Source organism: Bubalus bubalis, chromosome 24 (assembly GCF_019923935.1).
Source record: "Bubalus bubalis isolate 160015118507 breed Murrah chromosome 24, NDDB_SH_1, whole genome shotgun sequence".
In the NCBI taxonomy this organism is placed as follows: Eukaryota; Metazoa; Chordata; class Mammalia; order Artiodactyla; family Bovidae; genus Bubalus; species Bubalus bubalis.
Genome location: NC_059180.1, coordinates 11,828,242 through 11,844,976, shown reverse-complemented (window position 1 = coordinate 11,844,976; position 16,735 = coordinate 11,828,242). Strand labels below are relative to the sequence as shown.

General features: G+C 37.5%; 1 protein-coding gene across 10 annotated transcripts in view; it reads right to left on the bottom strand.

The window, feature by feature from the left end:
* The window catches only part of AUTS2 (activator of transcription and developmental regulator AUTS2), a 1,208,197-nt gene that overhangs the window by 681,205 nt on the left and 510,257 nt on the right, over positions 1–16,735 (bottom strand). For all 10 annotated transcript variants that reach the window (XM_025274741.3, XM_025274742.3, XM_025274746.3 and 7 more), the window contains one exon: positions 14,956–15,057. In XM_025274741.3, coding sequence (XP_025130526.1) covers positions 14,956–15,057 — 102 coding nt within the window. The remainder of the gene's footprint in view (positions 1–14,955; positions 15,058–16,735) is intronic.

Below are 16,735 nucleotides of genomic sequence, written 5' to 3'. Positions count from 1 at the left end.
AAGCATTTAAGAACCCTGCCTTACAACACCCCCCTCACATACATACGCATGCACGCATGCACGAGCACAGATAGACACATGAAGGAACAGACCCAAGATCCTCATGTACATTAAAGGTCCACTGGAGTTTCAACTTTTGCTAGAAAGCATATAGAACTAGAGAGTCAGAGGCTACCCACATTTGAACTCACCATTTTTTTGTGTGTGGCATTCAGCTATAATTTCTGGACCTAGCAGAAAAGTTCATAGAAAAACTCTTCTAATCTACTTTGCCAAACGTCCATGGCGTTGACATTTCCTCCCCTCTAACTCCTTTCTCCACTATATTTTTCTTGGCCGATTGCCAGCTCCCTTCAATCATTGCTGGAAAACTTGAACAGAAACATTTCTGAAATAAAGTGATTTCTCCTTGGTCCAGTTCTATAAGCCTAAGAATCTGCTAAGGCCCTGTGTTCAGTGGGATGCTACTCCTGGTCCTTCACCATCAGAGAGAGGTATAACACAAGTTTTGAGACCAGCAACAGGGCAGAGAAGCAGGGTTTCACTGACAGCTCAGGTCACATACCACATGCCTCAGGCCTTGCTAACCAAAAGTCCAGAAAAGTCTCTGTCATTTATACTTAATCTAAATATATATTTAAAAGCTGAAAATATTTGATAGTTTTAACATTTTTCCAAGTCACAAATTCCATGAACAACTTAAACCATGGGCAACAATAGATTATGCTACTTTATTGTGTTAGTAGCTCAGTTGTGTCCAACTCTTTGTGACGCCAAGGAATGTGGCCCCACCAGACTCCTCTGTTCATGGGATTTTCCAAGCAAGAGTGGGTTGCCATTCCCTTCTCCAGGGGATCTTCCCAACCCAGGGATTGCAGGCAGATTCTTTACCACCTGAGCCACCAGGAAAGTCCCAGATTATCCTATAAAAATGAAATAAGTATTTAAAAATAGCTTTTTTACTGTTAGAAATGTTTTATGTTTCTATAGCTATTTGTTTACAAATGTGCATCTAGGAATTATTATTGTTTTCTCATGTTACAGGAGACAGACACCATGAAGAAAGGGCTCAGGAAAGCAGATAGGTGGTGATGTCCTGACCACTGAACCATTTGATGAAATCAAGTTGAATTTTAACTTTCTATGCTTCCCCAATTTATAATGAGAGGAAGGGGCTTCCATTTTTGTTGCTTGGACAGAGACTGCATACATTGTCCAAACTATATAGCAAAAGTGGCCACAGAATCTAAAAAAGGGTATAAGTCAAAATGAGGCTTGAAAAACTAAGTTTTTTTAATTCAATAAATAAAAGCATCCTTGAATTTAAAAGCATTTGAAGTCACATCATATACACACGTTTAGGCAAATATGTTTGTTGAATAATGAAAAAGGCTTACTTCTTTAAGAAATTCTTATTTCTTTAAGTGATAGAGTTGCCAATTCATTCATATTTTCTATGTATTACATAGAAATGAGAGGTATAGAGGGACTGAGAAAACAGAGTTAGAAAAAGTATTTAGTGGTTTCCACGAGAAGACAAGAGTATGAAGAAATTCCAGACAGTTGGCTATCGGATATGTGATTTCCAGGCTCATTATAAGCTATCTCCTGTTTAACATGGTCTTTTCATTTGTTTTTTTTTTTTGTTTTTTCCCAGATTTGACCACTGTTCCAGCAATCTCTGCAAATTACCTACCTCGAACTCATTAAGTTGTAAAGAAGAGCTTTCTTACAAACACACTGTGCCTCAATCTCCAAGCTACATGGGCTACAGAAACAGTAATGGGATGCATAGTTGAAAGACATTTTCTAGGAAGGAGAATGCTGCTGCTGACATTCAAGTCTGCCAGTAGATATTCATTAAATGCATGCTCATTCTACTCCTCTCATTGCCCCCCACCTGACTTTCTTTCCATCTCTGTCACTAAGCTATTATTGAAGCTACTCATTAAACCCATGAAGTTAAAATTTCTGTTTTAACATCTTACCCAGAACAAGGGATTTCAAAAATCGGTTATCCATCCAAAATAGATGTACTCCTTTCATTAGAGATCTACACAGAGAGGCCATGGCTACTATTATGGCTCCCTAAGCATGTGATGGATGTGTGCTTCACCCCAGAGGAAAATGTAAGCTCTGACCCTAGGGCTAATTTAAATACAGTATTTTAAAATTCTTCCAAATTATCATGTGTGTCTGACATCCCTGCCTATCCACCCTCATGTTATACTTTTTCTTCTTGGGAGTGAAAAGTAGAAGGATCATGCTAAGAATCACTTGGCCAAGTATATTTCTTACAAAGGTCACAAGACGAGCTCATTTGTTTTCTGTAGTGTTTTAGAAAACAATGACAATTAAAAGAACCTAAAATTTTAATCCTAAGAAATGTGCCTTGGAGATAAAGATTACTGATAACCTATAAAGATGAAATATATATATAAATAGAGAAATGAACCACTACAGGAAGTAAAAATGTGGGCACAACTTGAAAAAACATTACGGGTGGAAATGGTCACTTCCAAATTCAATTTTCAACCTGTTACAATCCATTTCAAGTTGTTACCAGCTCTCATCTCTATTCAGCAGCCTTTGGGCTTTTCCCCCTAATTTCATTCTTGCTCTCATTTTTATCTGCAGTTATTCACATAAAAGGAAAAGTAAACATTTTAAAGTAAAAATTACAACATTCCTTCTAACACCTTTGATAGGCTTTTTAAATATTAACTTATATGGTAGGTTAAATAGTGTCCCACTAAAATTACAGGGCCTTCTTGGAACCTAAGAATGTGATTGTGAGGGTTAATTTTATGCATTGACTTAATTGTGCCACTGGGTAACCAGATATCTGCTCAAATGTTAGTCTGGGTGTTACTCTGAGGGTGTTTTTGGATGAGTTTAACATTTAAACTAACAGGATGAATAAAGCATACTGTAAGTAAAGCATAATGTAAGTGGGCCTCATCCAATCAGTTTAATAGAACAAAAGGGATGGCTGTACTCAAATTAAGAGGGAATTCCCTTGACTCAGCCTTCAAAGTGAGACAGTTTTTCCCCCCACTTTCAGGCTCAGACAGACTGACACACAGACTTTTCTGGGGTGTCAAGCCCTCCAGTCTTTCTGGTTCTCAGACTTTGGGGCTCAGACTGGAGCTAGCCATCAGCTCTCCTAGATCCCCAGCTTGCTGACTGTACACTGTGAGACTTGTGAACCTCCATAACTGTTCAAGTCTATACATTTTACGACTGTTTCTCTTGAGAACCCTGACTGATATAAATGACCTTGTTTGGAAACAGGGACTTTGCAGGTGCAATTAAGTTGAGGTCATACTGGATTTAGGTGGAACCTAAATCCAATGACTACTCTCCTTATAAGGAAATTAGACGTACAGAGCTACAAATAGAGTAAAAGCCCATGTGAATAGAGGCACACATTGAAGTGAGGTGGTTATAAGCCAAGTATCATCAAGGATTGTAAGAAGCAACCAGAAGCCAGTAGAGCAAAGGAAGGACTCCTTTCTGAGACTTCAGAGAAATCATGGCCCTGCCAATACTTAATGCTGGACCTCTAGCCTTAAAAACTACAAGATAATAATAAATTTATTGTTTTAAGTTTCCTGGTTTGAGATCATGCATTACAGTCGCCCAGGAAACTAAGAGAGTCTATAGCCGCCTTACTATGAACTAGAAAATATCATGTGATCAGCTCCTGTATTCATTCCCTCTGCTCTAGCCACAAAGGCCTGCCCCACCCCTCACATTTAAACATGTCAGACTTACTCCTGAGTCAAGACCATGATCTTGTCACTTGCCTCAATGTTCTTCCCCCCTTTCATCATTCAGGCTTCAGTTTAAACATCACTGGGACAAAAAGGACTAATTCAATTACTCCAGTTAAAGTGGCAACACCCTGCCACACCCCCCACTACTGCTTTGTTTACTTCGTAAAATGTATGACACCAAAAATAATGTTATCATTTGCTCTCAGGTTTGCTGTTTGCCTTCCTCAATAGAGTAGAAGCTTCATGAAGCCAAAGGTTTCATCTTGTTCCCCACTCAACCTCAAGTGTCCAGAACTACACCTGACACTTAGAAGGTATTAGATAAATATTCCTGGACAATCAAAACACTGGAGTATCCAAGAAAACACATAAAAATATGATACAGGAAATGCAAAAGACATAAACAAAATGGTAGGGAAAATGAAAATATGGCAAAAATAGAAAAAGAAAAGAAAGGAGAAACAGAATACCTAGATCTGTAACAGGTCTGGATTACATTTTCTACTTAAATACAGGGAAGTTCATTGATGGTGTGGACTGTGACTGTTTCTCCCTTAATAGTAACTAGTAAACCTGGCAATAAAGGTTTGGGTGCTGGGTGGGAAGAAAGGAGGCTAGGACAGATGCTTGCACAGATGGATGGGTGTTGGGACAGTGGGCTAGACAAACCAATAAAAAACCCGAAACCTGGGAAATTCGAGATAGGAGAAGGAACATCTCAAAAAGCAGCAGAAAAAATGCATCAACTGTGGTATTAAATGAACTAAAGAGCTACAGAACAATAAGATTAGAGAACTGTATTGCATAATAGTTACGAGAATTCCCCTTTGACCTAACTTGAAATGTTTCAATTCTTTTAACATCTTGAACATTTTAAAAGTATGAAATATTTGTCTGCCTTTTCACAATTAAAATCCTGACCCCAAATTCTTTCAGAGATAGATTAGTCACATCCATGTAGTTATCTGAATAAAGCATTAAAGGAGTTTATTTCCACAGGGTGGTGGCAGGAAGAGTCTGCTAGAAGTGAAATTGGGCTACAGAAGAAGGAAAAAAAAAAAGAGTACTCCAGGAGAAACAAGTAGAAGGTATAAACCACAGGGAAGTAGAGGAAGAAAGGGAAGATGAAGAGGTAGCTTCATACATCCTGGTGGAAGATTCTGCTAATAGCCTCAGGAGTGTGGGACTTCGTCTGCAGGATCTTAAACAAGACGGTTTAATAGTGAGTTCTGACTCTCAGAAAAACAACTGTTGGGACTTATCCAGTCCAGTGGCTGGGACTCCATGTTCTCAACGCAGGGGGCTCAAGTTCGATCCCTGATTAGGGAACAAGATCCCACATGAATGACTAAGACTTTGCATGCCAAAACCAAGATCTGGTGCAACCAATAAAGAAAATAAGTAAATAAATATTTTTAAAAAACAACAACAACTGTGGAAGCTTTGTAGAGTAACAGGGCAGAGGAAACAGAGCTGGGTCAGATTCTATCATTGGGAGGCCACATTAATCACGGTAATCACAGTAATCATCTATGTAAGAAATGATAAGGGCATTTGAACATCAGTCATGTAAAGGTGAAGATAATCATAGCCAAATGCTTCCTCAGAAATAGAGTGACTATGTTAAACAGGTTAACTAAGAGGAAGGAAAAGAGTGCAAGTTTGAAGGTAATAGCTCTGAGATCCAGTATGGAGATAGGGAAATAAAAGAGTTCAGGTTTGAGAAAACAGAGTATAAGGAGGATTTTATTTGAGAGGAAAATTGTGTTTGTCATGATTGAGACAAGCAGGTGTTGTGGAACTGACAGCTACAAGGGAATTCAAATCAGAAAGTTTAGAAAAGGCTCCTACGGTAAGTATAAACCTGATGTAAAAGAAGGGAATAAATATTTTTGAGCACAGTGAATGTGCCAAGGACTGTTAAAGTAATTCAAACACATGGTACCAGGTAATTTTTAAAAGTAACCTTACATGGTAGATGAAATGACCCCCATTTCGCAGAATAAGAAACCAAGGCTTGGAAAGATCAAGCTTTTTGCTCAAGGTCAAATGGATAATAAACAGCAAACTAGCTATTAAAACTTGGTCTGTTTGTAACAAATGCCCATGATCACTTCAAAATTTGAGGTTTTGTTCTATGTGTTGTCTTTAAGTAAGTTTATCTTAAGACTTTTGACAACCTCCTCAGTTACAAAATTCTGTTTAAGTTTAGAAGCAATACTTTCCCTTCTGAATAACTCATCATGAATATTTATATAGTCAATTATTCCCCTTAACTTTTTCCTTAGTGACTAATCTAAACAAGTTACTGTTTCTCCTTGATGTGGACAATGTGAGAGTCCCTGTAGACTATTATTCCCTCCTGGCAATGTACTGTGGGGATACATAATTTGGAAAAGCCAAGCACATTTGGTTTTTGAGCTTTACCCATGAGTCAAATTCTCCAGTCACACTGGAATTCTTTTTTCTTAATCTTTTTGCCTGTCCAATTGAAAAAATATTGAAAAAAAAAGAAAGAAAGAAACAAAGCTGGAATAACATAGTTATCTTCATTAGAGGCACTTGAGGTAAGTCTCAACTTCCAGAGCTTCTAAAAATATCATTCAAGTGAGTGGAAGACTGAAAGAGAATTTCATCTCAGCTTAAAATCTAGAGTGGGCATTGTAAACTAACAGGGATTAAATTCACTCTCCCGCTTTAAGTAACTAAAACAACTAGACAAAATGTGTGAAAAAAAAACAAACTTTTTAAGAAACTGGGCAATAGCAGTGTAGTGATCTTAGAGAGACAGAAAGAAAACAAAATAATTCTTAAAACTGCCCCAGCATAGTTCCTGGAGAGAGTTTTGATGCCATAGTAGGGTGGCTTGGGGTAACCCAGGTGGATCCCAGAAGAATCCCTGAGTTGAGAAGGTAGAGTTGACAGAAGCAGCCAAGTCAGCTGAAATTAGCAAAGCAGAGGATGAGAGAAAAGTCAGGTTCACGGTGAGAAAAGCAGGAAACCAGGAGACATCTTTTCTCTTGTCATCACCGGAGTCCGTATCAGCACATCCATGCGACAAAAGTACCCAAGGCAAGGGGAATGACCACCGGGAAGGAGCAGGGAGAATGACTGTCAGAGTCACAGAGGGCAGCGGATAACTGGCACTCCCACCAGCCAGAGTGGAAAAACCTTGTCCACATCAGGAATTAGGCAGAGTCTTCAGCACTGGGGAAAAACAAGCTTTGTCCTAAAGGTTGTTCTGGATGCTCCACCCAGAAAAGCATAAAAGCAAACCTCAGAAGAAATAAAAATATTATTTTCAAGTGGCATAATTGTATCCCAGAAAAAAAGCTCAAGAATATTTATGAAAACCAAAAATATCCAGCACTCATCAAAAACAAAAAAATTCCCAATATTTGGCATCTTAAAAAAAACAGTCAGCCACAGACAAAAGCCAGAAAATACAATCCATAATGAGGAAAAAAACCAATCAATAGAAACAGACTCAAAAATTACACCGATGACAGCAGAATATGAACATTGAAACAGTGATAACTATTTTCCACATGTTCAAGAAAGTAAGGAAAGCATGAGCATGGTAAAGAGCAACAAGGAGATATGTTAGCAAACAAAAACTAGTAGTGGTCTTTGAATCTATCTCCTCATTTTCTGATAGTCATTAGAATAATTATTAGTTCTCCTTTAAGGAAAAAAAAAAGGAAAGGAAGTATCTTTATTCTTTAAAATATCATGAGGGTAGACATTGCCCTCATACCCAAAAGAGTCATTTTGTGACTTGACTTGTCAAAGGCATTCATCTCAAAGATTTTAGATTGCAATGGCCCTGAGGTAAGGCTCTGCAACCTCACAACTATTCATGTGAAGGAAATAAGTGACTGGAGGTTTTGAAACATTTCACTAAAAGCCACCTACTTCTTTTTCTTCCCTTTTCTTTTTTCATATGTGTCATTTCTCCTTCTTTCATCTTTTAATAGTGCTGCAAGAAGTATGAATTTTAATAATAAGCAACATAAACCCAAAGTATATCACAGACTAACCTGACACAAGATTGACAGGATTGTTACAACCCTAGTATTTTTTTTTTAATTTTTGACTATGGTTAAAAAAAAAAAAAAAAATATATATATATATATATATACACACACACACACACACACATATAAAATAAAATGCAATATTTCAACTTATTTTCAGTGTACAATTCAGTGGCATCAGTTACATCATAATGCAATGCAGCTATCAAAATTATCTATTTCCAAAACTATTTCTTCACCACAAACAGAAACTTTGTTACAGTTAAATCATAACTCTCATCTTTCACAGTTTCCTACCCCTACCAGGGGTCCCTGGAAACTCCCATTCTACTTTCTGCCTCTAGGAACTTGCATATTCTAGATACTTCACATAAGAGGCATCAGAAAATATTTGTCTTTTTATGTCTAGATTCTTCCACTGAGCATAATGTTTTCAAGACTTGAACTTCATTCTTTTTTATGACTAATACTCCCATGTCCATATATGCCACTTTTTGTTCATCCATTTACCTGCTGATGAACTCTTGGGATGTTTACATCTTTTGCTTACTATAAATGATGCTGCAGTGAAAACTCGCATATAAGTATCTCTTTGAGGACCTGGTGTCTGGGTATATACCTAAAAGGAGAATTGGTGGCATGTATGGTAATTCTGTTTAGCTTTTTGAGAAATGTCAAGCTGTTTTCCACAGTGGATTTATCATTTTATATTTCCACCAGCATGTACGAGGTGGAACATCAACTTCTTTAAATTCTTGCCAACACTTGCTATTTTCCTTTCTTCAAAGTATAACTATCCTAGTAGCTGTAAAGTAGTATCTCATTCTGGTTTTGATTTGCATTTCCCCAATCACTATAATGATGAGCATTTTTCATGGGCTTACTGGTTATTTGTGTATCTTCTTTGAATAAATATGTGCTTAAGTCCTTTGCCCATTATTGAATTCAGTTGTTTGTCTTTTTGTTGTAGTCTTTACATATTCTAGATATTAAACATTTATCAATTATATGATTTTCAAATATTTTCCTCCCATTCTTTGGGTTTTTTTTTCATTTTCCTGACAATACCCATTGACGCACTGCTGCTGCTGCCGCTAAGTCGCTTCAGTCGTGTCCGACTCTGTACGACCCCATAGACGGCAGCCCACCAGGCTCCCCCATCCCTGGGATTCTCCAGGCAAGAACACTGGAGTGGGCTGCCATTTCCTTCTCCGATGCATCAAAGTAAAAAGCGAAAGTGAAGTCGCTCAGTCGTGTCCGACTCTTAGCGACCCCATGGACTGCAGCCTACCAGGCTCCTCCATCCATGGATTTTCCAGGCAAGAGTACGGAGTGGGACGCCATTGCCTTCTCCACATTGATGCACAGAAGTTTTTAATTTTGATGAAGTCCAACTTATGTATTTTCTCTCTAGCTACTTGTGCTTTTGATGTCATATCTAAAAATCCACTGCAAATTCAAGGTCATGAAGATTTACACACATTTTCCTGTAAGAATTTTATGGTTCTAGCCCTTACATTTAGGTCACTTATTCATTTTGAGTTAATTTTTGTTCATGGTGTGATGTAGGGGTCCAAATTCATTCTTTTGCATGGGAAAATCCAGTTGTCCCAGCACCATCTGTTGAAGAGAAAATTCTTTCCCAATTAAATGGATATTAAACTCATGTTAAAAATTCCTTTGCTATAGATGTATGAGTTTATTTCTGAACTTTCAATTCTATTCCATTGATCCATATGCTTACACTAACTCTAGCACCACACAGCTTCGATCACTGTAGCTTTGTAGTAAGTTTTGAAATCGGGAAGTGTGACTCTCCCAAACTTGTTTTATTTCAATACTGTATTGACTTTTAGGGGCTTCATGCCATTTCATATGATTAGGAGTGTCTGATTTTCCATTTTTGCTAAAAAGGATGTTGGAATTTTCACAAACATTGCATTGAATCTGTAGATTGGTTTGAAAGGTATTGATATCTTAACAATACTCAGTATTTCTATCCATGTTCACAGAATATCTTTTGTCAATTTCTTTGATCAAAAGGAAAACAAATTTAGGGAAACCAGTAAAAAAAATCTCAATAACTATACAATCCTGTGCTCTTGTCCCTTGACCTAGTACGCTTTTATTTCTCTACTCTGTGATGAAATTATGATTAACTAATCCTGGAATAATTTCCAGGGTCAATATGATCTTATATTAAAAGCACAACAAAATCTCAGAACAGTTATTTAAGCATTAAGTAGTGCTAACAAAATAGGTAAGAAATAGTTATACCTTTAAATTTACAGTTCCACCACAAATTTAATGAAACATATAAACACAAGGAAATAGTCTTGTATATATATTCATACTCACAGTGAAAGACTGAGTATTCTTCATTTATATATTTGATACTATACCACATTAAAAGAAAAGGTAATCATAACTAAGATATTAAGAGTTCTGCAAAAATAGTATACTTTTTGTTTATCCACTTAATTCTTGTACAAACTTGCTTGTGTACTCAGTCAATAGGCCATGTTCAACTCAGGCTCTTCTGCCCATGGGATTTCGCAGGCAAGAATTCCAGAGTGGGTTGCTATTTACTCTCTGGGGGACCTTCCCAACCCAAGGATTGAACCCATGGCTCCTTCATTGGCAGGTGGATTCTTTATCACTGAGCCACCAAGGAAGCCCAAGAATTTAATAGTCCATATATCAAATGTCACCCTAAATCTAACAATCTTTCCTGAGGGGTACAGGAAGATCTCTGTGTCTTAGGGTTGCCTACCTTGACTGACAGAGAAATGGACAGTAAAAAGTTTTGAGTACATATCCCTAAGATACCTGTTTATGAATTATATATAAGAACTACTCCTTACTTATTAAATTGAATATTAGTAAAGCTTAATTTCTATTTTTTAAAGAAAAAATAAGCCATAATATTTTTTTCCTATAATACACTGGATCACCTTATACAGCATAATCAAGAAAACTAGAGAATTAAAAAAGAAGAAAACAAAAGGGGAAGGTTTTTGTTCTTTATGATATATCCTCACTCTACTGCTTCTTGAAACTCAGAGACTCTGAACACTGTCTCATTTTTAAGCCAAAACAATCTTGAGAAAGTACAACAAAGTTGAAGGTATCAGGCTGCCAGACTCAACACTATACTACAAAGCTATAGTAACCAAAACACTATGGTACTGGAACAGAAACAGACACGTGGGTCAATGAAACAGAATAGAGATCACAGAAATAAACCAATGCTCACATGGTCTATTGATCTATGACAAAGGAGGCAAGAATAAATGATAGGGAAAAGAGAGTATCTTTAAAGAATAGTGTTCGGAAAATTGGACAGCTACATGCAAATGAATGAAAGTGTACCACTTTCTCATGTTATATAGAAAAATAAGCTCAAAATGGATAAAAACTTAAATATAAGACCTGAAAGCATAGAACTCCTAGAAAAAAAATAATTACAGGCAGTAATCTCTTTGACATTAGTCTTACCAATTTTTTTGGATATACCTGCTCAGGAAAGGGCAACAAAGAAGCAAAAATAAACAAATGGAACTATATAAAACTAAAAAGCTTTTTGAACAACAAAGGAAACTACCAACAAAACAAAAAAGTAACACTGATTTGGATAAGATATTTGCAAATGATATTTCTGATAAGGGGTTGGTACCCAAAATGTATAAAGAACTCATAGAACTCAATGTCAAAAAAATAAACAACCTGAACAATTATGTAAAGTTTAAAAATAAAATAAAATTAAAAAAAAATACATAGAGAACCTAAATAGGCATTTTTCAAAGAAGACATACAGATGGCCAATAGGCACATGAAAAATGTTAACATCATTCATCAGCAGGGAAATGCAAATCAAAACCACAATGAGATTATCACCTCACACCAGTTAGAATGGCTGATATAAAAAAGACAAGAAACGACCCAATCAAAAAATGGGCCAAAGAACTAAATAGACATTTCTCCAAAGACATACAGATGGCTAACAAATACATGAAAAGATGCTCAACATCACTCATTATCAGAGAAATGCAAATCAAAGCCACAATGAGGTATCATTTCACGCCAGTCAGAACGGCTGCGATCCAAAAGTCTACAAGCAATAAATGCTGGAGAGGGTGTGGAGAAAAGGGAACCCTCTTACACTGTTGGAGGGAATACAAACTAGTACAGCCACTATGGAGAAGAGTGTGGAGATTCCTTAAAAAACTGGAAACAGAACTGCCATATGACCCAGCAATCCCACTGCTGGGCATACACACTGAGGAAACCAGAATTGAAAGAGACACGTGTACCCCAATGTTCATCGCAGCACTGTTTATAATAGCCGGGACATGGAAGCAACCTAGATGTCCATCAGCAGACGAATGGATAAGAAAGCTGTGGTACATATACACAATGGAGTATTACTCAGCCATTAAGAAGAATATATTTGAATCAGTTCTAATGAGGTGGATGAAGCTGGAGCCTATTATACAGAGTGAAGTAAGCCAGAAAGAAAAACACCAATAAAGTATACTAACACATATATATGGAATTTAGAAAGATAGTAACGACAACCCTGTATGTGAGACAGCAAAAGAGACACAGATGTATAGAACAGTCTTTTGGACTCTGTGGGAGAGGGAAGGGGGGATGATTTGGGAGAATGGCATTAAAACATGTATAATATCATATAAGAAATGAATCGCCAGTCCAGGTTCAATGCAGGATACTGGAAGCTTGGGGATGGTGCACTGGGATGACCCAGAGGGATGGTATGGGGAGGGAGGTGGGATGGGGGTTCACGATGGGGAACACGTGTACACCTGTGGCAGATGCATGTTGATGTATGACAAAACCAATACAATATTGTAAAGTAAAAATAAATAAATAAATAAATAAAAAGAAAGACAAGAAGCAACAAGTGGTGGTGAGAAGGTGGACAAAAAGGGAATCACTGTGCATGGATGTTGAGAATGAAAATCTGTGCAGCCACTATGGAAAATAGTATGAAGATTACTCAAAAAACTAAAAATAGAACTACCATATGATCCAGGAATTCTACTTCTACTTCAACAGAAACAGTAAATCAAAAAATATATATATGTACCCCTCCTTTCATTGCACCACTATTTACAACAGCCAAGATATGGAAGCAACCTAAATGTTCATCATCAGATAAATGAATTTAAAAAATACTCTACACTGATGCACACATACAAAGGAAGACAACTCAGCCATAAAAAAGAAAGAAATCTTCTCAGTGGCAGCAACACAGAAAAACTGAAGGATACTATGCTAAGTGAAATAAGTCAGACAGAGAAAAATGCGTACCGTATGATTTCACTTATACATAAAATCTACAAAACAAAGCCAACGAACAAACAAAACAGAAACAGACTCACAGACGTGGAGAACAAACAAGTGGCTGTCAAACAGTAGAGAGGTGACTGTGGGAGGATGGGCAGACAAAGTCAGTAAAGGGAATTAAGTGTTAACTTCCAGTTATAAAATAAATATATCACAGGGATGTAAATGAACCTATAGAGAATACAGTCAATGATACCATAACAAATTTGTACTGTGACAGATGAAAGCTGGATTATTGTGGTGATCATTTCATAATCTATAAAAAATACCAAATCACTATGTTGTACACCTGAAACAAATGTAGTACTATATATTAGTTATATGCTGCTGTGCTGTGCTTAGTCGCTCAGTCGTGTCCAACTTTTTGTGACCACACGAACTGTAGCCCACCAGGTCCCTCTATCCATGGGGACTTTCCAGGCAAGAATACCAGAGTGGGTTGCCATGCCCTCCTCCAGGGGATCTTCCCAACCCAGGGATTGAACCTAGGTTTCCCGCATGGCAGGTGGATTCTTTACTGTCTGAGCCACTAAAGAAGCTCAAGAATATTGGAGTGAGGAGCATACTATCCCTTCTCCAAGGGATCTTCCTGACCCAGGAATCAAACTGGGGTTTCCTGTATTGCAGGCAGATTGTTTACCAGTGAAGCTACCAGGAAAGCCCGTATTAATTATAACTCAATTTAAAAAGAAAAAGAAAGATGGTTAGAATCCTGAACTCACCACCTGTGGTGACTGAAGGGTAATCTGCAGCTTCTGGGAGAAAAAAAAAAAAAAAAAGGAAGAAAGGAAAGAAAGACAAGGGAAGGTGGAGAGAGGGAGATGGAAAGAAGTGATGAGAAGAGATAAGAAGAGAAAAAAGAAAAGAATCGGAAATTTCCCAAATTGAGTATGCTAATCACAAAAGGTAAAATGGTGTTATTTCCGGGAATGCTCTTCAATGGTTACCCAAATTATTTTTTTAGTGACAGTAGAATTATTTTCTTCCTCTAGTAAAAGTTTTTTGCAAATAAATCAAACAGATTGGGAGGAAAAAAAGAATACTGTCTCAATCTGTTAATGTTCCTTTTTGCTATCACGAATAAAATTTCCCCCCTACTTGATCTATTTTAAAGGAAAGTTTTAAAATGTTGCTCTCAGGTGCAAAGATGGGTCAAGGATCCTGTTCTACAACACATTAGGGAGGGGTGTGAGACAACCCCAAGAGGGCAGAAGTGGTTCTGTGACTTGCTGGTGCACAGGGGCCTGGAGAGTGGTTAGAACAGGTCTAGAAGGTGGACAGACCCCCTTAAGAGGCATGTAGTGTGTGCTCACGGGGGTTTTCCTCTAGAAATCAGAAGGAAAGTAAGTGGTGGGTTAGTCATCCCTTCCAACAGGAATAAAACCAAAGAAAGGGGCTGTTACAGATCTCACAGGTGAAAAAATGACAAAAGGCCCACATTTAAGAACGTCATCTCCCAGTTGCAGCACTGCCAGACTAGTTCTTCCATTTGTAACACGGATACCAAAAAGTATTATCACTTCCTTTTGTAATCTATTGTTTCTAAGCTGATAGATACGCCCAACCAACCTTATAATTCTTTAAAACACATTTTAAGTCAAACTAGAAAACAGAACAATACTATAAAGCAAGGCTCAAATATGTGTCTGCCGAGAGAGGAAAAATGCTTGGGTATTTACAAAATGACATGAAGGGATGTGCTGGTGAACTGAAACTGGACTCAAGGGATGTGTGGTCTGGTGGTTTCAGTTTTTTTTTTTTTAACTTACGTCGCTGAGCCTTTCCCGGGAGCTGCTCCTGTGGAAGCCTTTGGATTCTCCACTGGCGCTTTCACTGTCACTGTCCCTGCAGCTGTTCTGCCCTGGCTTGAGCTGAAGGAAGAAGAAGAGAGAAAAAAGAAAAGTGTCAGTGGTCTCCTCACACAACTGCTCCTTCACCCTTATTCTTTAAGCCTTGTCAAAAATGAACAATTTAAGGTCCTGATCTTTAGCATTTTTCTCAGCTTCTGAATAGGGCCAGGCAAGCTGCTGTAGAAAGAAATATGGAGGATAAGATAAGTAAAACATTTAGCATAAAATGTCAATGTAGATAAAAAGACCTGAGCAAGCCTTAAATAAACACTTGAAAAGTCTAACATGAATCTTGGAGGGTAATCTTCCCTGAGATTTTTCCAATCCAGGTTTCACCAGCTATGATTTCCATCTTATTCTCTCTGTCCTCTTATGGAGAGGAAAAAAAAAAAAAAGAAACGACAAAGAGAACAAAAAACAAGTTTTTCTTTTCCTAAGAGAAAATGATGAGATTCTTTATATTATCCTTTAACCATTAGGGAGACAATGACCCTGTTTTTCAAGATAATATTCTAAAGGTATTTTAAAATACCAAATTAAGACCAACAGCTTAAGTAAATTAAGCCAACATCCATTCAACAACTATGTATTAAGTATAACATCTGAGCCTGAAAAGTAAAAACTAGAGATACAGTGCTTATTGACCAACCTAAACAGTCTCTGCTGTTTCATAGCTTTACAAAGCTGTTACCAGTTTCTACACATTTACTGGCTCTGATTTTCATGTACAGGATGTTGGACACATTTACCCAGATCTGATTTTCCATTTAAAATTAACAAACACACAGAACAGCAAACCACGAATCTATATAAGAGTGAGTCAAATTCACATGGACCATTAGTCTGCGATGTTATCACCAACCACGTTTGCAGAGAACCCAAGCAATGTGATGCAAGTTACAACACAGAGCCCCTTTACAATGTGCTCACTCTAGCAAGAGAAAGACAGAGCAGGATAAACAGAGACAGCAACACAATGAAATACATACACGCTAAATTAAAACCATCAACGAGCCAGTGATGTTAGGAGGAAAGGTAATTTCTGAAGTCTTGAACTGTAAAAAAAAGATTAAGCACCTATGGCTGAAAGGAGAGAGAAAGAGACTCTTTATGAGAGAAAGTCAAAAAGAAAAGGCAGGGAAACCAACATGCTAGGAAATGATCAGGAGTCTTATCGGACTTTAAAACAACAACAACTTCTTCTGTGAGGAAATAGGAAGAGGGGGGTATGGGTCAGAAAATGGGAAATGTCAAACAGAACACAAGCCCCTTATTCCTGGGGGATTCTGCTCTTCAGAGAGCAGAACAGGTAACAGGTACCAAACATCTTGGCTGCAGGCTTTCATGTGGCTCTGGGACCATGGGGGAAGAGGGACCAAGATGAACGGAGAATGAAATCAAATCAGCATTCCTTGTAGCTTTAATGTGCCTCTTTAAAGACTACAGTTCAGGCCTGACTTTTGGTCATACCATCTAATCAGCTATTCCCAAATCCCCGCTATGTAAAAGGCATTCTTTTTTTTTTTTTATATCAACATTTCTACAAATCCACTTTTATCACTTCCTTCTAAAACCCCTTTCTCCAGGAAGTCTTCTCTAATGGAACCAAGAAAAATGATCCTAATTTTATTCTGTATCCTCCTGAGCCCTTAAGTACTTAGTTTCCTCCTAAGTTACTGTTAAACCTGCTAATTCTAAG